This window comes from Merops nubicus, unplaced genomic scaffold (genome assembly GCF_000691845.1).
Source record: "Merops nubicus isolate BGI_N331 unplaced genomic scaffold, ASM69184v1 scaffold1406, whole genome shotgun sequence".
In the NCBI taxonomy this organism is placed as follows: domain Eukaryota; kingdom Metazoa; phylum Chordata; class Aves; order Coraciiformes; family Meropidae; genus Merops; species Merops nubicus.
This window is the reverse complement of record NW_008616712.1, coordinates 1,537-29,074: the sequence shown is the minus strand read 5'-3', so window position 1 is coordinate 29,074 and position 27,538 is coordinate 1,537. Positions and strand designations below refer to the sequence as shown.

The 27,538-nt window shown below is 40.0% G+C and overlaps 1 protein-coding gene across 1 annotated transcript; it reads left to right on the top strand.

The window, feature by feature from the left end:
- Window positions 1-154: 154 nt before the first annotated feature.
- Window positions 155-27,334, top strand: EDEM3 (ER degradation enhancer, mannosidase alpha-like 3). Its single transcript, XM_008942895.1, has 21 exons — window positions 155-195; window positions 1,633-1,678; window positions 5,922-6,022; window positions 8,274-8,313; window positions 10,171-10,283; window positions 11,406-11,559; window positions 12,690-12,824; window positions 13,887-13,992; window positions 15,221-15,318; window positions 16,373-16,498; window positions 17,070-17,153; window positions 18,656-18,739; window positions 19,286-19,410; window positions 19,896-20,061; window positions 21,668-21,822; window positions 22,575-22,671; window positions 23,217-23,411; window positions 24,183-24,348; window positions 24,818-25,003; window positions 25,853-25,867; window positions 26,928-27,334. The coding sequence occupies exons 1-21, from the start codon at window positions 155-157 to the stop codon at window positions 27,332-27,334; spliced, it is 2,640 nt and encodes an 879-aa protein (XP_008941143.1).
- The last annotated feature ends 204 nt before the right edge of the window (window positions 27,335-27,538 follow it).

Below are 27,538 nucleotides of genomic sequence, written 5' to 3'. Positions count from 1 at the left end.
CCCTCGTCGCCTCTGCTGCCTGTGGGGTCGGAGCCGCCTGCCATACACTTGGGAGATCCAGGCGTGAAGATTGCAGCCGGTGGCTGCAAGTAATTATGGATAGAAGTGATCAAAGGTAAATCCAAGTCCGTAGTCAGTTGGTTTAATTACGCCTATGCCTCCGGAACATGTGACTGTTCTGGAGTCATATAAAAGGTAAAGGTTTACACGTGTCCTTGCCTAGTCCTGTATGTAAGGTGAACTGCTTTCGTCTTCCTTGCATGTACATATAAGAAGATAATTATCTTATAGTATAACTTTTAGTTGAAGGATAAAGTCTACAGTATAGGTGGCAACGTATTTCACTGCATTGTGTGGGTTTTTTTGGGGGGGCAAATGTATAATCGAGTGTATTGGGATCTTATTCTGTTTCTGGGGCAGTTCCATCACCATCTTCCCATCTACCAGTCCATCACACAGAATAACAATGCAAAAAGTCTGCTGGAGAAGCAGTCTGGATATTCTCCTGGTTGTTAATCATTAGATAAATTTAACTCTGATGATGTTTACAGTTACTGAGGTTCTCCATCTGGGCTTCTCAGGGTACATAGTGTGAATAATATTTTGTATGCTTTCTTCATGTGACTACATGTGGTATTTATGTTTCATTCACCAATTGGTTTTAAAACTTTTTCATTTGTAACTTGCACTTGCTGTATCACCTGATTCCCCAGGCATGTGCAAGTAATGTCTTGCCAGTTTCTGTTTCAGCAGTTTTGGAATAATGACAGGGAATCCTTGTTTTCAATGGCAAGATCATGTCAGTCAGTTGCAGAAATTTGTTCAGAAAATGCCCTGTAAATGTGCATAGAGGGACAGGTTTTAGGCAGCTTTCTGTATGGCACATCACTGAATAGCTCTTGTTCAGCAGTTGTCTCTCTTAGGCTCAGTCCTACCAGCAGAGGTTGTGGATTATGTTGATGGTAGCTTAGCACACTCTTTTGCCTTGCAGGGCTCCTCAGTAGAACACTTAGGATAAAATAGTTGGGAATAGTGCAATCACTCTCTCTCTCAAAAAAAACCCCAAAAACAGTGCTTTTTTTATGTAGTAGCATTTATCACCTTGATTGCTTTTCAAACATGTAAAATAAATGTATCTACAAGAATTGTCTTTAGTATTTGCCTGCCAAGGCTTTTAATGCACAGCAGAGGTGTACCTCATAATTTACAGTCCTCTTCTGTATCGTGGGCAGGAGTTTATGCTGTGTCAGTTGGTTTTAGTATTGGTGGTTACAAGCAGAACATAATTCTATTAGCTGTTTTTTGCTGAGCGTGGAATGTGTCCCATCTCCAGCTTTAATGTGCTGGTGACATCTACAACTGTTTAAGTGGAGGCACAGGAAGCTCAAAGAGATCCCCAGATACTTTATTTCATGTTAGGTGAAGAAATAGTCTTCCCTTCCTCTAATGAACCAGAGTAGCTGAATTTGGAAAAATGATTAAGCTGTTATTTAATTTACTTGAGTAGAGTAGGGTAATAGAGGGCCTGTTAATGACAGATATTAAAGTGTTACACATCCTGCTGTTCTGAGATGGTGTGTTAAAGGCCATTGGGAGGCAGACCACTAATGCTTTTTTTAATTTTTTTTGTAGAAACCAAGTTCTTGAAATGTTTGATCATGCATATAGCAACTATATGGTAAGTAGAATACTTGGGTTTGGGTGGGGTTTTTTTTAAGTTGTTATTGCTGACCTGAGAAAGAAAGTCACAGTACGTGCCATTCTAGAGAAATAGTAGGGAGGCAGAGGCAAAACCAAAGCTAAAATAAGTAAGAGCACCTGTATAGCCTTTAAAAGGCAATGAGCAAGTGTTACTTTCAGAAAGAGCAGTGCCAGGAGGGTTATGAGGGGTTTCAGAATGGTAGCTAGGGATTGCTAGCAGTGCCTCTGTTAATCTCTGCCTGATGTCTCTCAATCTAGTTTATCTCACATCAAGCTATGAACAGTTTTCATCTTCGGTGAAGTTCTGGTTTGAAATTCCTGACTCCTAAAAATACTAGGAAAAAGAAGCTCAAGAAGAACTGCCTGTAGTTCTCAGATTCTGGAGAATACAGATTGTTCTTATTTTGTAGGTAGAAGTGGTGTATAATATTTCTTCTCTTGGTAGGATGTGTTAGATGCAGTTTGATAGCTCTTTTACATACAAACACTGTAGAACAAAGTAGAAGGCAAAGGGGCTCTGTTGTCATATCTGTGTTTAGCCTCTTCTGAGTATGTGACTGTCAGATGACAGTGAGCCACGCTCGCTGGGGCTGCTTTTAACATGGCTTGTGATTTTCTGTGCAGGGGTCCTCATGTTCTGGATGTGTGAGCCATCCTGTGCTCCAGTCAGCCTTGAAACACCTTAGCTTAGTTTAAGCACACAGTTTAGTGGTGACCTGGCAGTGCTGGGTTAACAGTTGGACTTGATCTCTTCCAACCAGCATGATTCTGTATGTTTAAAGTATTACTTAGCGTGCAATGAACGTACTTGAGAAATAATTCCTTTCAAATACACTGCAAGTAATATGATTCTATAATACACTTCTGAAGAGAAACTAAATGTGAATAAGAGAAATATAAAAGCTACATTCTCACTAAGGTTACATTACCAGGTTTTTCTGCACATTTTCTGTGGCTGTTGCAGAAACCCCTCTTTTAAGTTGCCCCAGTTCCTGCAGGACAAACGACTGTCTCTTGGCAGTATCTTGCCACATGTCCCAGTTTCTGTATTCTCGTTTCACACTTTAATATGTAATACAAGGTTAAAATCTTGTGAGTTACAAGTTACAAAACTCTAGACTGGATAGAAAACCAAGCAAGAGTGTTTTCAAAGTGGGTGTAGTTTTCCTTTGTATCATTAGCTCTTGCTTTTGGCACCTTAGCAGTTTAACAAACACCAGGATTTTTGGTGATAATTTGTAACTAGCTACCTGGGATCTTGTTTCATGAAAAACACTTAAGGTGGGTTTCCTGTGGCATTCTGAAGTGGAAACTTACGTGTTTGGCAAAATCAGATAAAATGTTATATGCTGGTAGAAAGGATCTGTGCTCCTGCTGTTGGTTGTGTGATCAATTGGAAACTGGTGGGTGTCTTCTACAGCTAGAGCCAGAAAATTCCTGATGAAAGAGAAGAATGACTTCAGTGATCCTGGAGACTTTGAAGCCAAAAGGATATTTACTTGCCACGTATGCTGGAATACTAAACAAACAGAGAAATATGACTTGCTTGTTCAAAGCTTTAGAAAGATTAGAGTATCAGGTTTGCTTCTGACAGCAAAGAATTAACTATTTTTGCAGCTGGTTTTGAAATTGCCAGCTGAAAAGTTTTGCTCTTCTGTTCTATTAATAAGCATTGTAGACTTGTGAATTTAGAAGACTGAAAATTCATGTTTGCATGCAAGGGGGAAACCCTTGGGTTTTTTTTTTTAGCTGTTAACAGGAGCTTTGAGTAAAAAGCTGCTATTCTTTCAGTCCTTCAACAATATTTGTAATAATCAGATTTTTTTTTTTCTTCTTGACTGTCAGAAGGAATATCTGGAAGTGTCAATCACTTGAGGCCAGTAGGTATTTCTTGAGTTACAGCACTAGTAGCAATGTGTCTCTTTTCATTATGCAAGTGCTGTGCTGCCCTGAATTTACAGTCCTGACGTGAGGCAGTGTGATCGGCTGTCGGGGCAGAACGTGTAGAAATCCCAGAGTATCTGTTGAGCTCTGTTTGTGTAATATTTTCACAAAGTACGTTTATTGTAACGTTTGTGCCATGTTTTGTAGTTCCTGGGTCTTGCTACCTTCCTTTGAGGTTACTTGGAAGGGGAGAAGTTACAAGTTGGGAAATCACTTGACCCAGAAGCCTTTCCTGCTCTAAATAAAGGATAGGGCAACTTTCATTCTTCAAAATGCTTCTATCTTCTTATGATTTTTGCAAGACTAAAAAGTCCAGTTTCTCCATAACTTCTCTCATGTGTTTTGTCCATAATTTAAGCCTGAGAACTTAGTTTTGACATTGCTTTTGTCGTGTACTTCTTTAACCTTGTTTTTCTGAATACTTTGCACAGTTATTCAGAAACATCTGAGCCATGTTAAAATGATCTAGATTCTGGCTTTTGTAGTTGAACTTGAGGAGAACAAAGTCCTGCAAAGACCAAAACGCTTGGGAGAGTGGTAGACAGGGAAACAAGCTGTCAGTTTCAAAAGAAGTTGCTGTAGGAGCTGTTTATTTATAGAAGAATGTTCCTTCTTTTCCTCTCTATTTCATCTTTGAATATAGATTATTTTTGTACCATATATTTGGAAAGACTTTGAATGTGTTTACTGCAGTTTCAGTGCGGTCATTGAACTTTTTTATCCTGCCACATATTAGTTCCCTAATAAAAGTAAAATTGGAGAGCACAATGCAGCAGCCATTTCCCTGGTGGAATCCAAATAGAGAAGCTCCATCCAAAACTACTTGGATTTGGCTTCTAATGGAGAGGCAACTTCATGCGTGTTTGTTGAAATTAGATAGATTTAAGACTCATGTTTATTAATGACAGTGGCCACTCTGAAAATTTTTCGGCAAACCTCTACTATTGCACAATGCTGAATTTAATAGGTCTCTGTTTCATTTGATATTCCATTTTGGCGGTAGTTTAAACCTGCAAAACTCACACTGAGTTGAGAGGGAAACTCGACATGCGGCGCAGCTCCTGCTATTTCTCTCTGACCAACAAGAAATACCATTATAATACAGCTTGCTTTGCAGAGTGCTTTTCCTACAAATGTGGAAAGTAACCATTGCTTTTCCAAACCAATCTAGCAACATCTCTCTCATTAAAAAATAAAAATAAGTTGTATTTGTAAAAGGCTCAGTGTTGGTAAGCTCTTTTTTGTGAATGTTATTATTTGTTATACCTTGTGTGGTGATTTATCAATCTATTATTTTACCTTCTGATTTCTCTTATCTGTCACTGATTGTGGTTCTGAGCCAATTAGATTTATGTGGAAATGTTTCCAAAGTGACTCTTAGGTCTAGTTCCCACTAATGTCTTAATGAAATATCAGGCACTTGTTAGAGCCTGCATTAGTTTTAGGTTTTAAACTCGTCTTTGAGATGGTAACTTCTGCCTAAGAAACATTACAGGAAGTGTCCCATGCACCTTGTTGCAGAAAGTACACAATTTACTATTCAAGGTAACTGGTGAGGGCTATTTTTGGATGTATCATTAGTTGCTCCAGACACCTGTGGGAGGTTAGAGAGAAAGAGGTCCTGTTGCTCTGTTCAGTTTAATAACTTCCAGCCACCCAGCTGGAATGCAGATCAGCAGCAAAGGACCTGGAGGTCCTGGTGGGACACCAAGTTGACCATGAGCCAGCAACATTCCCATGTGGCAAGGCAACTGGTGGTGTCCTAGGCTGCTTTAGACAAAATGTTGCCAGCAGGTTGAGGGAGGTGATCCTTCTCTACTTGGTTCTGGTGAGGCCACGTCAGAAGTGCTGATATACCTGAAGGGACACTGTAAAGAAAATGCAGCCAGGCTCTTTTTGGTGGTGCCTGGTGACAGGACCAAAGATGACAGACACAAACTGAAACATGGCAGATTCCCTCTGAACATCAGGAAGCACTTTTTTTACTCTAAAGGTGAGTGAGGGCTGGCAGGGGTTGCCCAAAGAAGTTGTGCTGTCTCCTTGGAGATGCTCTGAAGTCATCAGGGTCCAGTGCTGGACGTCTGGGTCCAGGTGGCCCTGCCTGAGCAGAGGGGCTGGACGAGATGACCTCTAGAAGTCCCTTCCCACCTCAGCGATTCTGTGACCGCCGTGCAGTTTTTGTGGGGCACGGTGCAGTCCGGCTTCCCTTCCGCAGCCCCCGCAGAGGAGCCGCGCGGGCGGCGGCTGGCGCTGACTGCCTGGCTTTGTCCCCACAGGAGCACGCCTATCCTGCCGACGAGCTCATGCCTCTGACGTGCCGCGGACGGGTGCGGGGCCAGGAGCCGAGCCGAGGGGATGTGGATGATGCCTTGGGAAAGTTAGTGTCTGCCGTGGTTACCCTCTCCTGCAAACACCCAGCAAGCCAAGTACCGTCTGTAGCCCGTAAAGCTTGTGGGTTCAGTTGACGTGTCTAGAAACTTGTGTTTGTAAGAAGTACAGTTATTATTTCTTCCCATGATGTTAACTGATGTGAAATTGTGCCTTAATCAGCAAAAGAGAATAGACTAGTAAATGAAATCCAAGATTTCTTTTTCTTTTTTTAATCAATCTCCAACTATTTGCCATAGGAAAGCCTTCCAAATGTGACCGGACATTTATGGTACTAGTAAATCTGACTGCTCAGTAGAGTTTATAAGGGTTAAATATCAGCTGCACAGAACAGTAAACTGTTACCCATTATGCATGCCTTGAAAGTGGTCTTTAAAATACTGTTTTTAAGTGGAAAGCTCCCTGAAAACGGTCAAATGACCAGCATGTGTGTGTGATAGCCTGAAGCCTTTGCCAAAGTATAAAACATTATTTCAGACATTGAAATTTGTCATATTTTTTTCTTTTCAAATAACTTGTAATACAAAGTACTGATCCCTTGGCCAGCAAAATGTAGATTTTTCTCCATATTAAATTGAACAATCAAGGACAAAGCTGTATTAGTTTAAATGTGTCAGTAATGATTGCTTTGGTGCGTGTATGTGTACAGTTTATGGACCAAATACTTAATAACAAATAAAATAACAATTTTTAAATTGGTATTGCTACTTAGTGTCCCTAAGCAGAATAGTATTAATCAAAGTTGAAGTCCTTGTCTTGGATACCACAGAGAGAATTAGAAGTAGCATTGAGCATGTTGTTCTGGTTACTTTTTGTTCTGTACAGAAGTTCCTTACTCCAGAGGTTGCTACAGAAGCCTGGGGAGGTATTGAGAGATACCACTGAGTCCTGTCTCAGTGTGGCTGCCCACCAGCCTGCTCTGTAGCTGTGTGCTGCATCAGCTCCCTCCCCTCCCTTTTGTATGGAAAGAGTTGTGTGTGTTGTGCATAGCCACTAGTTAATCTCATTCTCTTGCAGAATGACACTCTCAGAATGCCCTTGTATCTTTACAAATCAATGAAAATTATAATAGATGACGACTGCATTAGAATTTTAATTATACTCCCTGCAGAGTCACATGTTGCTGACAGGATCTAGGACATCAGGCTCTTGCTTAAATTCTTGATGCTTGTTCTTCAATAGGCAGTTGTAACTGTTAGCAAAGTTTTCAATTTTAATACCATCATATTCTGCTAATTCTGCTCTATGTGTGGTGTTTGTATCTTAATGCAAGAGCATCAGGTTAGGCTAAAGGTCTTCAGCCTGGTATGCACTAGAGCCAACCTAGAGAAGGATACATGAGCAAGATGAGCCTTATTGTGATACTCCTGTTTCATACTGTGAGTCTGACTTGATGTTCTCTTTTTATGGAATCAGTAGTTCTTTATTTGGAGCCTGTCACTTGCTAGTGCTGGGTGGCGTCAGGTGAAACTCACTGTGCGAAACAGCAAATAGCAGATTCTCCTCCATTTTATTCACAGGATTTTCAAATCTTTGTGTAATGACACTTAAGCTTTGCTTTTCCAGGCTCAAGAGCTGTAGTCTGGTCACTTGTTCCTGGTACTGAAGCTGCTATGTCACTTCAGCCCCCCCTTACTGCCCTTCCCTGTACCTCTTCCTGTTCTGTTAGAGCCCACGTAGGAGTTTTGTAACAACCTCATTTCCCGTAGTCACTAACCACTAATTTTAACACTGAGTTTGATTGCACCAAAGCACAGCTTTTTTTGAAGTACCTAACTGAAGAAGTTTCTAGGAAGAGAAATTTATCTTGGGAAGGTTTTTGACCCTCCTGAATCTTTTTATTATTACACTTAATAAGGCAACATGTTTTGTTTTCTAAAGAAGAAATCAAAAAAGGTTTGGAAAAGACTTGGAATGATTCTGCTGGGTTTCTTAGTATGTCTGACTGGAGATGAGAAATAAACATTTAATTTGCTTACAAGAACTTTGAAAGCTTTGCAGTAAATAAATGTATCTTTATAATTATAGCTTGTTTCAGTCAGCTCCTATTCTGGTCACTAACAAAGGGAAGGGACTTAGTAGGGTGTTTTGGTATTAAATGTATTGTATACAGCTAATTTTTTAGCACCTAGTGATCTTTCAGAATTTAGCTTATTCCACAGTTTTGGTTACTATTGAAAATTATTTAATTTCAACACATACAGGTCTGTAGTGAATATGTTCTAAATTTTGTTTTGTAGATTTTCACTGACCTTGATTGATACCTTGGACACTCTTGTTGTAAGTTTAATCTATTGATAAACTTTGATAAAACAAAAAGATTGTCTCCTGATGCTCAGACTTATTTTAGATTTCTATTTTGTTAAATCATGCATTTTAAAATTCCTACTTTTTCTTCATATTTGATCTCTGACTATCTGCCTGAAGTGTCTATTGCTTGTAAGAACTTGCAGGTACTGCTGTGGTGTTGTTTGGAGTTTGTTGCAAGGAGAAAACTAGAGTAGTTCCTTCACATTTCATTGACACTTATCCTCTAACTTAACAAAAAAGTGAGTTTGCTTCCTATTACAGTTAAAAGCAACATGCTGACTTATGGGTGCACACCTCTTAATGCCTACTGGATTACCTATTTTTTTAATTGTATGTACATGTTTAATGGGTGAAATGGCATGCACTTAAATATATGTTAAAAGTATATTTAAATATACATAAAAAAAAAAAATGTAACACTGGATGTGTCTGCCAGGACACATTGCCAAACTTCTTATTTTCATTCTCTTATTAAAAGATTCCAATAATTAATAAACTACTTTTAATTAGATTTCAATCCCTTTGACATAATTTGTCCTTGTAAGGTAGAGTCTGGAAATGGGGAATTTTTGGCCATTCACATCTGCAGGTAAATCTGAAAGATTTTTGAAAATCCTTACTGCACTGATTTGGTGTGTGATTCCTGTATCACTCTTTTCTGTCAGCTGCTCCCTTTATTACAATGTGCTGTGAGATGACACTTGGCTCTTTTGAATTGGGACCACAAATATTGAAAGTATGGAGTCTTGAGCTCCCAGACAATCTAGCAGAGGCACTCAAGTGGATTATTGTGGTTTATTTATTGTTTTGTTGACTTAGAGCAAGATTAAAATTTGTGGAATTTAAAGGCACTTATAATAATGAATTGGATAAGTCTCAAAAATTCTTAAAGATTGATTGAACTACAAATCAGTGTGAAAGGAAAGGCTGGAACATCTCTCGTATGAAGAAGGGCTGAGAGAGTTGGGGTTGTTCAGCCTGGAGTAGAGAAGGCTCTGGGGAGATGTTATTGCAGCCTTCCAGTACTTCAGTGGATCCTATAAGAAGGATGGGGACAGACTTTTTAACAGGGCCTATTGCAAGAGGACAGGAGGTGATGGTTTTAGTCTATAAGAGGGAAGATTTAGACTAGATGGGAGGGAGAAATTTTTTACACTGAGGGTGGTGAAATACTGGCTGAGATACCCAGAGAGGTGGTTGATGCCCCATCCCTGGAAACATTCCAGGTAAGGTTGGATGGGGTTCTGAGCATCCTGCTCTAGTTGCAGATGTCCCTGCTCACTGCAGGGGGGTTGGACTAGATGACCTTGAAAGTTCCTTTCTAACCCAAACCGTTCTATGACTGAAATGCCTGAGCTGTTCTTCAGGCACAAGGACAAAACAGCTGGGAGGAGGAGGGGTGCCAGGGCAAGTCACTGAACTCAGGATGCTGCCCCTTAGCCCGTGGGTGGGAGGCTTCTGTGATACCTGGGCACCAGAGCAGGCCAGTCCTTGCCCGCAGAGCCTGCAGAGTCCTGTCGCATTCCAGTCGTGGCGTGCGAGCAGGGCAAGGAACAAACAGAGAAATCCCCGGGTGACAGTTCAGGTGTGTTCTCAGTGACTTTGTTCATGCATACAACTTTTATCCTCTTTCACATATCTCATGAGAGAAAGGATAATACTAATGTCTGTTGGCACTGTACCAGAGTAGGCTCCTGCAGGACCAGAACACCAGTCTAAGGCTTGTTAAATGCTTTTTTCCTTTAATTCATTGCACTTGTTCTACACCTGGGCATGACTGTTTCAGCTGTATTGGAACCTAAACACTTGATTATGTTTTTATTGCAGGTGTTAAATAAAACCAAAGAGTTTGAGGAGGCTGTAAAAAAAGTAATAAAGGATGTTAATTTAGATAACGACATAGTTGTATCTGTCTTTGAAACCAACATAAGAGTCCTTGGGTGAGTACCTTTGATGTTTTCAAAACTCCAGAAATGGGGTGGTTCAGCTAAGTGTCCTTATGATGTAACTTTTTGTGCTCTTTCACCTGATTTTAAAGGGTTGTGCCTTTGTCAGTTAGCATAGCTCGACACCTGCCCTGAGCAAGGTTTTAAAATGCCAGGCAGGCATGGATGCAGAGCTGCTGAATCAAGCCGACCCCCTCGAACTGCTGCGGCTGTAGCTTTTGTTGATTAAAAGAAATGCATGCTGAGGTAGCAGTGTTTATTGTAATGGAAACAGTCTTACAAATTACACTGTTCAATACTTGATTTAACAGATAGAACATTTCAATACTTAGGGTAATAGGTTATTTCAGGTTGGAGGGAACCTCTGAAGGTCTCTAATCCAACTTGCTGCTCAGCACAGGAGCAGAGCAGGTTAGTTTTACCCTGCTGTTGAGAATCTTCTTGAGGAGGAAAGGCTGAGAGCCCTGGCGCTGTTTAGCCTGGAGAAGAAAATACTGAGAGGGGATCTTCTAAATATCTCTCAATATCTAAAGGGTGGGGGTCAAGATGATGGGGCCAGACTCTTCAGTGATGGCCAGTGACAGGACAAGGGGCAACAGGCACAAACTGAAACCCAGGAGGTTCCATCTGAACAGAAGGAAGAAAATTCCTTCCTGTGAGGGTGCCAGAGCCCTGGACCAGGCTGCCCAGAGAGGTTGTGGAGTCTCCTTCTCTGGACAGATTCCAAACATGCCTGGATGTGATCCTGGGCAACCTTCTCTAGATGGTCCTGCTTTAGCAGGGGATTGGACAAGGTCCCTTCCAACCCCTACCATTCCATAATTCATCCTTCTATCCAATTTTAGACGTGGTGTTGGGTTTTATTCTTGACTATGTTGATAAATCAATGATTCCCCTACAGTTTAGGTTTGAGTCCTAAACATTAAGAATTACTTCCAGAACACTGGCAGCAAATCTTGATTATAAACTGGCAGTTGTCTACTCAGCATTTCTGAAGATTAAGGCCATGTGACTATGGCAAAATTACGGATGTAGTCATCAAAGTTGTAGACATTTTTGCATTGCCGTTCAGATGACTGTACCTTTTCAGATGTGGATTGTTTCTCTTGTGTTTAGAGGTCTCCTAGGTGGGCATTCAGTGGCAATTATGCTGAAAGAAAAAGGTGAATATATGCAGTGGTACAACGGTGAACTTCTGCACATGGCAAAGGAACTAGGCTACAAGCTTTTACCTGCTTTTAACACCACTAGTGGTCTCCCTTACCCAAGAGTAAGTCCTCTGGTTTCTGCAATTTAGGATTACTGCTGTAAGCAAAACTCTTGTTGTGTTGTTTCTGTCTCTTTCTAAAATCAGTTGTATATTTAGCAAGTGTACAGAAAATCAAAAGCTGATTAATTTGCTCATTTGTAATACGTGCTATCTAGTGTTTTGTATATACAGTTTTAGGCTCTCTGAATCCCTACCTTTTCAACTCTAAAAATTCTAATACACATTGTTGTGAGTGAATAGTAACAGCAGAAATCTTGTTTAATCACTCTGCTGATTTCTTGCTCCTTGCACCACCAAGTAGCTGAGAAGAGTAATTTTCATTTTCGTACATACATGTCACTAAGTGAAAGAGCAACTTGCCAGCACTTGCTTGTGAATTAACACGAAACTGATTAATCTTCATGGTCTACATCCATATTTTTAAGAGGGCAGAGGTAGTTGTAATCTAAAAATATTCACTTAACATAAAAACTCTCATCATATGTAAACAGTGTGGTACATACGCCTTGAAATGACAGAAAACTCCTTCCCGTGTATGTCATCCATTAAGCCTGAGAGATGTGGCTTTGATTGGAAGCTTTGCCATAAAATAAAAAAAATTAGGCTCAGTAAATCAACAATTTTTCTGAAAATTTCTAATTCAAGATGTTCAGGGTGCTTAGATTGTCATGTTCTTCTGAGAGGGCCCTCTCCAGAACACAGAGTTCTGATGTGCCCGCAACAGAAGTGGGTCCATCAGGTATTCTCTGGAGCCAGGAGTAATGGGATACTTACAAAGCATCATTTCCAAGAGCTCTTGTATGTTCTGCATTCCTCCTTTGCTGGTAAATAAATCGCTAGAATTAGATTTTTAGAGTGCTGTTCTTTTATTCACATGTCCAGTGAACCAGGTAACCAGTATTTGTGCCAGTCCTTGTTTTGGATGTTTGAGTATTTTGGGTACTTCTAGATAATGTTACATGTGTGATTGAATTGACAGGATGTGGTAGAGCAGAACTGAAGTGGGCTGTGTGATCTTATTTCTTGCCTTTAGAAAAAGCATAAAGTTATATGGTTGCTCTAGAGACCTGTCACTGGAGCGTGAGTTCTTTCTGCCAGTCAAAATAAAGATGACAATCTCTTTTCCCTAGGTTAACCTGAAATTTGGTGTAAGACATCCAGAAGCACGAACAGGAACAGAAACTGATACCTGTACAGCTTGTGCAGGTACCTTGATCCTTGAGTTTGCAGCTTTAAGCCGATTCACAGGAACATCTATATTTGAGGTTTGCTTTCCATGATATCTTATTTTTTTTGCATTATGTAATTAGTGTTCTGTTAAATTTCTGTAATTTAAGAAACAATTTTGAGTTCATCAGATAGGTGCATGTTTTAGCTGTTCTGAACAAGATGTTTGCATGTGTTCAGATTAGTTGTTTGTGGGTTTTTTCAAAGTTTTTTTTTTTTAATAGGAAATAATTGTATTTCAAAGATGCTAAAAAATACAGAAGAAGATAAATATACTGAAGGGTAGCTAAAGGATAATGCTTGCATAGTTTCTTGAGTAGAGGGATCAGGACTAGTAAAAGGAAAAGTGAGGTGCTTGGTCCTTAAAATGCAGCTAAGAGAAAAAAATAAAATAAAAAAAATAACATAGAACCCCACACTCATGGGGTTTCTTTGATCAGATACACAAAAGAAAAAAAAAAAGGCAAGCTTTTTTCCACATGAGAATTTTTTGAAGTCTTTCCATGTGGGCCTGTTATTTTATCTCGTGTCATGGAACCCAGTGGGAGCATAGCTGGGCCTGTGTTGTCTGTTTGGGTTAAAACTTCCCCCCTGAAGTGTTTGGTAATTTAAAGCCATTTTTGTTGGATAGGTTGTTACCTTCAAGTTAATTTTGTGTGTGTGAAGAGTGTACATAACTTGTATGGACAGGGATTGTTGCTCCACCTTGAGATGTCTGAAAAGACACAGCCATTTTTATTCTAAGGCTGTTATATTTCTTGAACTATTTTAATTAGTTACACTATTCTGTCTGTATGCGTAATTTTACAGAAGGAAACCCATGCAGAAAGACGTTTAACTTTCCTAAGACCATACAGTGTCTTGGCAGATAGTTGTGTAATCAAGAACAGGTTTTTGTAGTCAGCAAAAGTGTGTACTAATATATAATAATATATAAAATGTGGACTGAACATTGTCCTATTTAATGTACGTAATACTGAGTATTGTAGTTGGTAGATATGAAGCATCTTATTACTTCCTAGCATCTTAATTTCAGTAGACAAAGCCTTTAGTATCTGTGTGTCCCTAATTTGCACTAAGGAGTGTGTGTGTTGCTGCAGGAGTACGCACGGAAAGCACTAGACTTCATCTGGGAGAAGAGACAGCGCAGCAGCAATTTGGTGGGAGTCACCATCAACATTCACACTGGGGACTGGGTCCGCAAAGGTGAGTGGGGTCCCCACCTGGGGTCACTGACCACATGTTGTTTTGGGCAAGAAAAAAAATCTTGACAGCCCTCCCAATGTACTTCTCCAGACTATTGGAAAATATTAATGGGATAGGCAAGTGGAGTGACGTAACTTCAGTGCTGGAGAAACCTGCTGCAAGACCATTCAGTGGGACCTGGACAGGCTGGAGTGTTGGGCAGAGGGGAACTTCATGGAGTTCAAGAAGGGCAAGTGTAGGGTCCTACACCTGGGGAGGAACAACCCCATGCACCAGTACAGGTGAGGGGTTGACCTGTCATAAAGCAGCTCCATGGAGAAGGACCTGGGAGTCCTTGTGGACAGCAAGTTTGCTGTGAGCCAGCAGTGTGTCCTTGTGGCCAGGGAGGCCAACAGGATCCTATGGAGAAGAGTGTGGTTTAGCCTGGAGAAGAAAATACTGAGAGGGGATCTTCTCAATGCTTCTCAATATCTAAAGGGTGGGGGTCAAGAGGGTGGGGCCAGACTTTTCAATAGTGCCCAGCAACAGGACAAGGGGCAACAGGCACAAACTGAAATCCAGGAGGTTCCATCTGAACAGGAAGAAAAAAATGCTTTTCGTGTGCTGGAGCCCTGGGACAGGCTGCCCAGAGAGGTTGTGGAGTCTCCTCCTCTGGAGAGATTCCAAACATGCCTGGATGCGATCCTGGGCAACCTGCTCTGGGTGACCCTGCTGGAGCACGAGGGTTGGATGATTGGTCCCTTCCAACCCCCACCATTCTGTGTTTGTGTGAACCTGGGCTTCGCTCTGAAAATGTATTTTGGTAGCAAAACTAGTTTTATTAATTACAATGAAAGTATTCTCTGGTTCACTTTAATGCTGAGAGGAATGGCTTGGATACATTTTCATAATATTCTACTATAAATACGTATAAATATGTAGAAAAAAACCCACAAAACAGGAGTGTGGTTGTTTATGGCAGCCAGTAGAAATATTTTCACATGAGAAAAACGAAGCAACTGGCTTCAATGCATGTCTGTTCCTATTGCTGTATGCACTGATACTGTTTCTTTGCACTAAAGGCTTTGCAGTATTGTGTCCTTGGATCCAGCTCTGCCTTAATTCTAGTGATGCTAGAAGAGGCCTTTGCTTTTACTGGAAGAACCTTTAGAATCAAAATTAAACCAAGGGGAAATATCCATATAGTTACTTAAAGTAAACTCACCTTTTCATTTTCTGCTGTTTCTAGATAGTGGAGTTGGAGCAGGAATAGATTCATATTATGAATATTTATTAAAAGCCTATGTCTTGCTGGGAGATGACAGTTTCCTGGAAAGATTTAACACGGTAAGTTAACACCTTGCTCAGGTTTGTGCCTTCTGTAAGACAAATTTACAACTAATTGTGTTGTCAGTCAGCTGCTAGCTTGAGGAGCCTATGAAGGGCTCTTTAGCAGAATTTCTGTGATTTCTAATCTGTCAAGTACTAGCTCTTTTTAGTGTGAGTTTTTGCTAATCTTGGGTGAACTGTCACCTGAGCAGATATTTTAACCCTAGCTGATAAAAATCAGAATCTTCTGGTTGCTTTTTCCATGTTTCCAGTACAGAGAATCTGTATTTCAAGATCACCTTGGAGAGTATAATACTGCAAATGTTTCTGTAAAATAATATGAGGGCCTTTTATAATTTAATATCATGAGGAATATTAAAATTGGAATAATTCAGTAGCTAAAGGCCTGTTGCAACTCTTTGACTGCAAAGATTTCATATTCCTAACCTGCAGCCACCATTACTGTGTTTTGGGTCAATTAGGTCTGTTAAGTGTTTCCTGTTGATTTGGCTGATGTGCTCATGATTGTACCTTCTGTGCTTGAGAAAACAAGAAGGGCCATTATCTTGAGTATGAGATTGGAAGTCAGTGAGCTGACAAGTGAACTAGTGGATTTTAAACTTCTTCTGAGCCACCAAGTCCAACTGCCTTGCTGGTGCTTATACCTCCTCTCCCCCTTCTCCTCCTGAGATGCATTTCCTTCAGAATTCTGTCTTTTGGAGAAAGCCATTTCAGGTTTATTTAGTATGTGCTTAAAGATTCAGCAGAAACAAATGTGCCTTAACTGTGATAGTTGTTTATCACAAGGCTGCTAGATACACTTTTGTGTGCAGGTATTACTTGGACAATGTGATGTGTATTGCATGTGTAATGCTGGGGAGCTTTTCAATATTTACTACACTTCTTTTGAGTTTGGAAAACTAGAACCTAGTGTGCATCACCAAATGTAATAATGATTTGGAATGCAGTGCTGGTTCTTCCACTGAAATAAAATGCCAGAATCTGCTGATGTATTTTTGTGTTGTAAAATGTATCAATAATATAAACTCACAATTTTTCTGATGTTCGTCAGCACTATGATGCCATAATGAGATACATCAGCCAGCCACCTCTTCTTCTTGATGTTCATATCCATAAACCAATGCTAAATGCTAGGACCTGGATGGATTCTTTGCTAGCTTTCTTCCCTGGGTTGCAGGTAAGGTTTAAAACCCATGTGCAGGTGATTTTAGTAACAAGTAAATAGTTAGACTGGATATGTAATTGGCAAGTCGAGCTTAGCAATCTGATTTTCAGCAATGAGGATTTCTGTACTCCCCCTGTCACTTCAGAGCTATGATGCAGGCTACCCTGCGTTTCCGCCCATGTCGAGTAGCAAGAAAAGTGTGTCAGCGTGATTTGCTTCCTTCATTCCTAGTCATGAAATCACTCAAAGTAAGCTGCCTTTTTAGTAGTCTAGTGACAAAATTTTCTAGTTTGTGTGCCATTTACATCTTTTAGACAAACTAAATCACACTTGCACTGCAGTTCTCTGTAAATGATAGAGATTCTCCATAGGCAGGAGTTTTAATGAGCTCACTGATTGTTTTGCTTAAAAAGCTTTTATGGCGTATCTGTGACTTGTACTGAAAGGGTAATATTTACAGTATGTATCAGCTGGAAATGCAGGAATTGGTCTGTAACTTTACATGAACACAGTGGTTTTGCCTAACTTATAATATTATTCCTATGCATGGTGAATTAGTGTTAATTTTATTATTTAATTTTAGGTATTGAAGGGTGATATTAGACCTGCTATTGAAACTCACGAGATGCTGTATCAGGTTATAAAAAAGCATAACTTTCTTCCAGAGGTAAGGCAGTAATTTTTTGATTGTGCAAACTGATTCTTGTCTCTATTTGAGCAGTCTCAAATATCCATTTGAAAAAAATAGTGGATGCATGTGTTACTAAAACAAAAGTCTTGTTTCCACAGCATTTTTATTTTCAGTTCTGCATGTATGACAACTGTCTTTTGGATATGAAGTATTTTTCCTTCAGTTATGCTGTAGTGAACACGGTGATAGGAAGCTGCTGCTATTAACAGTTGCTTAGGCTTCATATTCCAGCCTTTCAGCATTGTCCTTGACTCACTTCATTATGCAAAACTTGTATAAGGACATGTAGTATTATATTGGCAAGCAGCTGCTAGCATTAATACTAAAGAATTCAGTCACCTTTATTAACTCAAGGAGGGAAACTGAAGACTGAATTGTTCCAAGAGAATACTCTGAAATTTTGCATAATGTCCTTGAAAGTAGGCACACAGAGCCATCTGTAGATACTGCAAGTGGAGTCTTTGAGGGTGTTAGTTCTGCACAGAAAAACTGGTTTACGTGCTGAAGTGTGTCTTTATTCTGAGATGACCCAGAATATATGAGAAAGCTTCTGACTCTAGTTTTAATTTTGACCTTCCTCTGGTGTAAGCTTATTTCTGATACGTTGCATTTTTCTAATGTGGATACTGAGATCAAAGAATGCTCTCTAAGCAATGGAGCAATTATTTTGGAGTCCTTTTAAAATGGTATGATTTGGCTCCTTATGGCTTTGTGGGTGGTCTTTTTGAGACTGTGTACTTATGAAGGAAACTTTGAAACATCAGTTAGTTGCATTTAAACTACTATGCCATCCTCCTTAGCAAACACTTAATTTAAACCCTGGTATTAATTAGTAGTGTATATAAACCATCACAGAAGTGGCTTTTGCCAGTACATGTTAACAGTGAATACACAGACTAGGAAATTTTTAGATAACTGACTTCTAGTCTGTGGTAATTCTTCAGTTAAAACGAGCTGCTTACCATCTGTCTGTCTGCAAGGACAGTGTAATGTACTGGAAGTGGCAGGTGGTAGGTGAGTTTTCAGAAAATCAATGTTTGCCAAAGCTGGGGTGGTCTCTGTGTGGCAGCCCTTCCAGAGGCTGCCCTGGCTGGGTTGCAGCAGCAGCTGGGTGCTTGTGCTGATGGGAGCAGTTGGAGGCTACGTGCCACCTCCTGCATCTGGAGCACAAGTTATCATCTGGCATCTCTTGCCAGAACTCTGCTTGCTGGAACTTGTCAAGACTCTGGGCGGTGTCTGGAGCTCTGCACTAACAGGAGCTTAAATCCCACTCCTGCTAAGTGGGCTAGAGCACTGGTTTAGGTTTTGGCCTCAAATGTACTAACTGGACAGAGGTTTCTGTAGCCTCTTGAGACTGATGTTCAGTCCTCCACTGTTGTGTACTTTAGCTGTTGTAATACAGTTAAAATTAGGTTCAAAATAAACCTGTTTGGTTTTCATTCTTGCATTTATTTTTGTCTGTTCTTTTTCTTTCTCAGGCATTCACAACAGACTTTAGAGTTCACTGGGCTCAGCATCCTTTAAGGCCTGAATTTGCTGAAAGCACTTATTTCTTGTATAAGGTAAGATCACTTTAATTCCTTTGACTTTTGGCCACTTTATCTAGCACCTGAAATTTTGTTTTATTTCAATACAGAATGAGTAGCCTATCTCCAGCTTGTTTTACCTACTGGAGCTAATTCTGTACACAAAAAAGATTAGCATTGGTTATCAAAAATTGCTCTATGAATTTTGTTTTATATGCCTAGAATTAGAACGAAAACTCTTAAGTGGCAAAGGCCTGTATTTTTAAAGATACTTGGGTATCTTAAAGATACTCTTAGAGACAGAGCAAAAGCTGTTTGTACCTTGCAGAGAAGAGCAGTGTCAGTGTCTTGCCTTTCTTTAAGTATTTCCATCTGCTTACCTGTGTATCTACAAAAGGTGATGCAATAGTATCTTACGAGTTTCTCTTCTCACCATTTAGCACTAAGAATAATTTAAGCTTTACTGCTGCCTGAGAAGGTATGGAATCAATAAATTAGCCTTAGGAAAGCGAAAGCTGCTAGATGTTCAGTAAGACTAAGTGCACCTCTATGTTTGGGTTTTGGTTTTTTTTTCTTTTATAGGCTACTGGGGACCCTTACTATCTAGAAGTAGGAAAAACACTTATTGAAAACTTGAACAAGTATGCAAGAGTACCCTGTGGGTTTGCTGCCATGAAGGATGTTCGTACAGGGAGTCATGAAGATAGGTAAAAACTTATGCAATTATTTTTTTTTCCATAAAAAGATTATAGGAAAAAATATCATTACCCTGTTTATTTAATTGAATTAATTGACTTTTGAGTAGCTGTCTGTCTTCAGTTTTATAGCCAAGTCTTAAATTACCCATTTGTCATAGTTTATAAAGTATTTCAATAGATTTATAATTCATTACATAAGAATAGTTTTAGTTTAATAATGTTTCATTTGTCTCAGAGCACTAGATGAATTACTTTCAAATAAAATATGCTTCAAATTCAGAAGTTTGTAAAGAGGTTTATTTGGCTTTTCTATAATGCTGTTTGCTACTGAAGATGGTGAATCATTTCCCTCCAAACATAGTTTCTTCCAAGTGGAAGGAATGCTGAAGGAATTAAGTTCAACAATAGTAGTCATGAAGTCTTCAAAGACAGAACAATACTGATGTTTTAAAGAAAAAGAGAACTTCCTAAAGGACAACCACTTTTTTCCATAGAATGGACTCTTTCTTTCTGGCTGAGATGTTTAAATATCTTTACCTGCTGTTTGCTGATAAGGAAGACATGATTTTCGACATCGAAGATTATATCTTCACTACAGAAGCTCATCTGTTACCACTTTGGCTTTCCACTACAAACCAAACCATCTCTAAAAAGAATACGGTATGTAACGGCTCAAATCAGAGTTCTAGTGGTGCATTGAGCCCATTCCTTTTTTTTATGAGAGGAAATGGAAGAAAAACCAGGAAAGACCATAGTCTGAAGAAGTCCACCCATTTTAACGCTTCACTGACTGTGAACTATTTCATCGTGTTCGTAGTGCCAGTCACAGGAGTGTACGTGTTGCCATGGCTAGATTCTGCACCACTGAGTCTTGAGAAAAAAGCTGTGGAATATTAGCAATATTTTAAAACAAAATCATTCATCATCTCTGTATAAATTTGAAAAGAACAAGCTGTGATACTTTATTTTCACCTTTAATTTCTATTATTTCTCTAAAAACATTTGCAACATGCTTAAGTTTTTGTTGTTTATTTTATGATGTGAATCCTTGGCAAATTTTGAAAGGGTTTTGGAGACCACTAGAAAGTTAAACAAGGCACAGCTGTAGCTTTGGGGATCTTTAATTGGTTTAGTCCATCCACTAGGTCTCTCTTGTGTAAATATGAGAACATTTATAGGTTTATAAGGTACTTAACCTTCCATAGCAATACAACTATGCCATGAAACATCCTAAATAATCTTTTTTTTTTGTGCTCAATAAGGGGACATAATTTATTTTTAAGGTAGTAATACTACTGGCAAGCAAAAGAAACAAAGGAGTGAGGAGAGAGGTGTCCAGGGTGTCAGGGATGTAAATTCATTTATGTTATTGTGCCCCTATTTTTAACCTTTACTATGAGTTTTCCCGTGACGCCTGGATCAGAGGAAAATGCTCCTGTTGTGTGCCATGCCACGTGTCCTGGGGAAATCCTGTAATTGAGTAGAAGCCACTTGGTTTTATGGACTCTAGCATTAGACAGTGACAAATTTTTAATTGCTTGCTTTTAATGTCTAACATGGTAATATATTTAATGAGTCATGGGGTTGGATTTTCATGTTCCTTCATGGTGGAGATCCTGCACCCTCTCTGAAATACTCTTTCCTTGAGCATTTATCATGTTTTTGTCTCTGAGTTTTGGAAACGGAGACTGGTTTTTAAACTGTGCAAGAAATCCTCTGGAGGGTCTGAAGGAGCATTTTTATATAGCTTTAATTCCCAACATGAGAAATTGATCTGTTTGAGACAGAAAGGATTCCCACAGATGATGCTGTGTGAAGTTCTGGCCTAACGTGTAGTTATCTAGATAACAATTTATTCTCTTAATTGGTCTTTTATTACCATTTGTGGGTAAAATCCTTTTCTTAAGGTCTAAGTCCAGGCTGCCAACATGCATACTATGAGTAAGAAAGCTCCATTGAAAATGGTGTCAGTGGCTTGAGAAGTACTGTTTGCACAGTACAGGATTAGCTATTTCTGGGGGAAAAAAAAAAAAAAAGCCACAAAAAAACCCCAAACAAAAACCAGAAATTGTGAATACAAATTAGGTAAGTTACAAAGCAGAACTGGTGGTGTATTTATCTATCTCTAGAAGGCATTGTGGGCACTGGTTACCCTCTGTTGTTCCAGGGTGTGGCACAGAAGGGATGTATTCTTCATTCCTGGAATCTGTGTGGTTCTAGGACATTTATTGCATTTACAACAGCTGATCTGTATCTTTCATTGTAGACTACAGAATACACAGAGCTGGATGACAGCAACTTTGACTGGACCTGTCCCAACACCCAGATCCTTTTCCCAAATGACCCTATGTTTGCTCAAAGTATTCGTGAACCTTTGAAAAACGTGGTGGATAAGAGCTGTCCTAGGGGTATTTCCAGAGCGTAAGATGAATATTTTCTGTCTCTTGTTAGAGTAGGAGTGAGTGGAATAGTGTCTGTTATGCATGGAAAAGAGAAATGTAAGCTTACTCTGCTTGAGCTTGTAGTCCTTCTAGAAGAGATAGCCTAGCTATGGGGGAATCAGTTATGTTTTCATCAGCAAGATTTAGTTCCTTTCCAGCAGGAATAGAAAATCTTTCAAAGCCAGAGGACCTTAATGAGCCATATACTCCAAGTGGGGATTGTAGCCCAGGTATTACAGGAACCCTGTTCTCTGGTGTGTAGAATTAATGTCTGTAGTCTCTTGAACAGTTCTGCAACTCTGTAGTAAGCAAATTGTGCTGCCCTACGTAACTTCACCCGATTCAAAGAACTGAAGACACTGTTAAAGCTGATGAAGTTTATCCTTCCAACCACTTCTTTGATATTTATACTTCCTTGACTAAAACTGAGTAGCAACTCTGAGGAAGACTGGTTTTAGCCAATCTTACAATGATGCAGACTATTGAGAAATGAGAGATAGCACAGGGTAGTTTTGTTACAAACATTGCGTGTGCTTTTTTGTGCTACAAAGTTAACAATAATAGCAACAACTTCTAGAAAAGATAACTTGACTGAGAAGTTGCATTTAGTGAAGATTATACACAACATAATTCCAGAGAATTGTAATCTTGTGGTGGTAGCAATAATGTGAGAGTTATGTTTCAAGAATAACTAGCTTTTTTAAAGCCTACATCTCCAATATCTTTTGGCAGAGAAGAGAATTTGGGAAGTGGCCCAAAACCGCCATTGAGAGCCAGAGATTTCATGGCCAGTAATCCTGAACACTTGGAGATCCTGAAGAAGATGGGAGTCAGTTTGATTCACCTGAAAGATGGACGAGTACAATTAGTACAGCATGCAGTGCAAGTAAGACCTGACAGTACCTGGCTTTTTTGTAAAAGTTTCATTAAATTCCTGCTAGTGATATTTGACACTTAGAGGTTCAGGAGGGACACCCAGACTGTGGAAGGAGGTACATGAGCTGGGCGTGCAACTGTCTTTAGCAGGCTGATGCTTGTTAATATTTTGCCTCATCAAAACTTTTACCTGATCTTCCATTAATTTAGATGAAGACTGTTGTGAACTACATCACTTTGACATAATGTTATTATTTCAGTGTGAGATAATTCCATTTGTTTGAGGTCTGTCTGTATGATTCTAGCCTTCTGGGCGGTGGAGGTGCTAAAAGGTTAACATCCTTATTTGAAAAAACAAAGAAGTGCAAGTGAGAATCTTCTTTGTTTTTAAAAATCTTTGTGGCAGTGGTCCAAGCAAACATAACTTCAATTGAATTTTTTTTTCAAAGTTTCTCAAACGTTTAAGAAGAAACCATTTGTTGTTTCCTTATGACTCAGGCAGCAAGTTCCCTCGATGCTGAAGATGGGTTACGATTCATGCAGGAGATGATTGAACTCTCCAGCCAGCAGCAGAAAGAGCAACAGCTACCTCCTCGTGCCGTCCAAATCGTTTCCCATCCGTTCTTTGGCAGGGTGGTCTTGACTGCTGGACCAGCACAATTTGGGATGGACTTATCCAAACACAAAGCAGGGGTATGTAAGATGTGTATGGGATTTGTTCCTAGCTTTCTGTTACTTCTGTCATTGCATAAGCCCAAATTTTACAGTACTGTTACTATTTCAGGGTGGCCAGCTGGAGGGTGATCAATTAATTATAGTGGTTAAAATGACAGGGCACAGCAATAACAGAATAACAGTGGTTGACAGGCTTTTAGATGAGCTGCTTAACAGTCTGTGGCCCATGCTCTGCTCCTGAATCATCAGTTGTGATTTGGGATTTCAGATCCGTACATAAGATGGTTTTTTAAACAAATTTGTATAATCTGCAGTGCATCTTTTCAGAAATTTTAATTTAAGGGAAGGTTTTCCTGCCGTGTCAGCCGTGAATTTGCAAAAGCCTTTTTAAAGTTAGAGTAGGCTGTTCTTATGCAAATTTTTATAAAAGGGTGTATCTGGATGAAAGAAGAAACTATCACAGAGGAAATAGGAGAATCTTACCAACCTTCAGCTGGGCAATATGCAGCCCCAAAGAGCAGTTCCAGACTAGCAATTCACAGAAGAAAATTTTCCAGAGACAGCCGTTCACAGGTACAGAGGAGATACACTGACTATGAGAGTTAGGTTTTCACTTGCTCATTTGTTGCTTCTTAGAACACCAGCTTCAGGGTGAAGATTGCCTGCGTTGACAGAAGGCAACACTAAATGCATTAGATTAACTGAAGAAACAAAAATGCTTAATCTTTTGCAAGCTTGAACCTAGTGCTCTAATTCTTTCTTTATTTTGGTTTCTGTCTTTCCAAACAGACAAGAGGATTTGTTGCAACCATTAAGCCATATAATGGATGCTCAGAGATCACTAATCCTGAGGCAGTGAAAGATAAAATTGCTCTGATGCAGAGAGGCCAGTGTATGTTTGCTGAAAAGGCACGAAATATTCAAAAAGCTGGAGCAATAGGAGGCATTGTTATTGGTAAATAAAATCTTAAGTTTGTGTAGATGTAACATGCATTTTACTGATTTCAAGCTACTGGGGAGGTGACAAGGAGTTGCTAAACTCTTTGAGATGATGGTATTCCAACACAGAAATTGAGCTTTTTGGAGATGAAGAAATAGTTTGGGTTTGTCTAGATCTGCACAGAAGGTGTAGCTAAACAAATCACAGGGGGGGTAATTGTCACTGGTTTTGCAGATTAGAAATTGTTATTTTAAGGATCACTGGGAGTTCCAGTGGTGCTATCTACTAACTGCTGAGGAAAAGCTGAGATACGAATGAGAAATGTTAAGGGAAAGAAGTACCCAGGCTGGCTTTTCCTTTGTACAGCCAGCTTACCATTTTGTGCCCGGGATCCTCGTAGCTGACTGGGCAGTAGGAGGCCAGTGGAGTTGAGAGCTGTAGTGTGTGTGTCTCAGCTTACGCCTCTTCTCTGTGCCCTGGCCAGATGACAACGAGGGAAGCAGCAGTGACACAGCCCCTCTCTTCCAAATGGCTGGTGATGGGAAGAATACAGATGATATCACAATTCCCATGCTCTTCCTCTTCAACAAGGAGGGAAACATTATACTGGATGCAATCCGGGAGTATGAGGCTGTGGAAGTGCTCCTCTCTGATAAAGCAAAAGACAGAGGTAAGGTCAGAGGTGGGCTGTACACATTCAGCTTCCCCCTGTGCCGTGGCACAGCGAGATGTGTCCAGCAGCAGCTTCTGCTGTTGCCCAAAGGTGCAGACACGTTATTTGGTAGCTCTGGTTTTCTGTTTGACATTAGGTACCAGTTTCTTCATAGGAAAGTCATTATCTGAGGTGTGTCATTATCTGCTCCCCTGCCCTTAAGTTAACATCCAGAAATGCTGTTCCTAAGTTAAATGTCAGTTTGACTAATGAGAAAATACAGCCTTTTGGGTTCCTTTTGAACCCTTTTTGTCATAATCTGCTTTGAAGTGGTGTCAGGAAGAGTGTGAGTGTTTTCGGTGCCCTACATTGTAAATGCCTCTCTCTTATCAAGCTCCCCTGTGACATCCTTGGTACCCAAAAGGAAAGAAACAGCTGTTACAATTATTTTGCCTATCTAAGGAGAAGCAAGAAATAAGGCTGCTGACCTCAGAGGTTTTGCTGTTTTTCTTGTATGACAGGAAAATTGCAAGCTAATATATTCACAATTAAAATGGCTGTCTATGGCAGAAAATTCTAGGTTTTCCTTTTGTGAGCCTTCCTTGTCACACTGCTTTGTCCAAGCAGAGTCTGTAAAACAAGTGTCTCTGGTAAACTAGTGACCACATTTGTTTTCTGCACACTTGCAAAGGTGATATGCTGAGAGCTGCAGTGTTGTTTCTTCATAGCTGCTTACAGATTCCTCCCACTTCTAACAGTGGTTAAGCTGCTCTAAAATACTGAATACAAAAGATAGCTCTGCCTGTGAGAATTTGTAACCCCTATCTGCTTCTTCCACTCTCCTCATGCTTCCATTTGGAATCCCAGCAACAATCTTTAAAGGTAAAATGATTCCAAACTACATTATTGATAGCAGTAAGTATTCCATGTTAAAAATGGTGTATGCAGTTAAACTCCCTAGGAGTCTTGAAACATTAGTGTCTTGTATGTTAGGTATAAACATCAAATTCCAGAGAAATCTGGATGGATGAACGGGACAGCTGCTGTAAAGCTAAGCTGGTACTTGAGATACGTTTGTCAGTCACTTTGAGCGTGAATGCGATGAGGGAGGCTTTGGCTCTTTCTTAAATTCACAGTTCAGGAAACTTATAAAGCTCTGCCCAACTCCCACTTGTTTAGATGTGGGGTCCTGGTGCATCTGGGAGTGCTTTAAAATCCAGCACTAGAGTTCAGTGCATGCAGTGGGTATTTGCTGAACACTGAAGGTTGGTAACTATCATAGAATGTTCTGGGTTGGAAATGACCTTTCAAGGTCATCTAGTCCAACCCCCCTGCAGTGAGCAGGGACATCTGCAACTACAGCAGGTTGCTCAAAGCCCCAGCCAACCTCACCTGGAATGTTTCCAGGGATGGGGCATCTACCACCTCTCTGGGCAGCCTGGGACAGGGTCTCACCACCCTCAGTGTGGGAAAAAAAATAAATAAAAATTTCTTCTATATAATCTCAATCTCCCATCTTTGAGTTTAAAACCATCACCCCTTGCCCTGTCACAATAGGCCCTGCCAAAAATATTGTCCCCATCTGTCTGATAGGCCCCTTTACTGAAAGGCATCAGTAAGGTCTCTCCAGAGCCTCCTCTAGGCTGAACAACCCCAACTCTCAGCTTTTCATCATAGAAGTGACTATTGAAGTTGGACAAACCAGAACTACTCTCACAATGCAGTTTGCTTTCTTTTAAAATGTGTTTAAATGTCTTCCCTTCCCTCACTTTGTAAAACAAGTTCCTTAATAACATTAAATTTTCATACCAATGGCAAGTCTGCACTTCCTTGAGGAAATAAGGCCAAGGGAAGTGACCTTGCTTTAGAAATACATAATAATGTGCTGCCTTTCTAAGCTTTTTTCAAAGCCTTTTTTTTTTTTTTCCCCCCCTTCTCAAAGACTTGGAGATGGAGAATATGGACCAGAAAGTATCTGAAAATGATTCACAGAAACAGAATTCAGAAGAAGCCACTTCAGCAGCTCAGGATGTTGGTGCAGTCAGTGAGGAGCCTGAAGAAGAAGAAAGCTCTGATGTTACCAGCCCTGACTCTTTATCCCCAGCTCAGGCAGCCAGTGACAGCGTTTCCCTTTCACATCAGGATTCCCACATCCCTGGAACCGAGGAGGCCAGTGCTGCAGAGCCAGCATCTGTGCAGGGGGACAGCCAGCCTCAGGAACAACAGACTGAGACAGAGCCAAATTCCAAAGCTAACTGGGATAATAAAGTCCAGCCTATGGAATCCATATTAGCAGACTGGAATGAGGATATAGAAGCATTTGAAATGATGGAAAAGGATGAGCTATGACTCAGAATAATAATAATAACTTATTTGTTAGCAAACAAATGGAGAACTCTTTGGGTAGAAGCGAGGCCCTGATATCTGACAAAACTAGAAAACATATTCAGTATTGTGATGAGCAACCGGGTTTCACCTGGCAGAATACCACAGAAATCCAGCACACACTCTTGGTGTCGTTTTAATTTTTTTCCTGTTTAAAAATGGGAACGT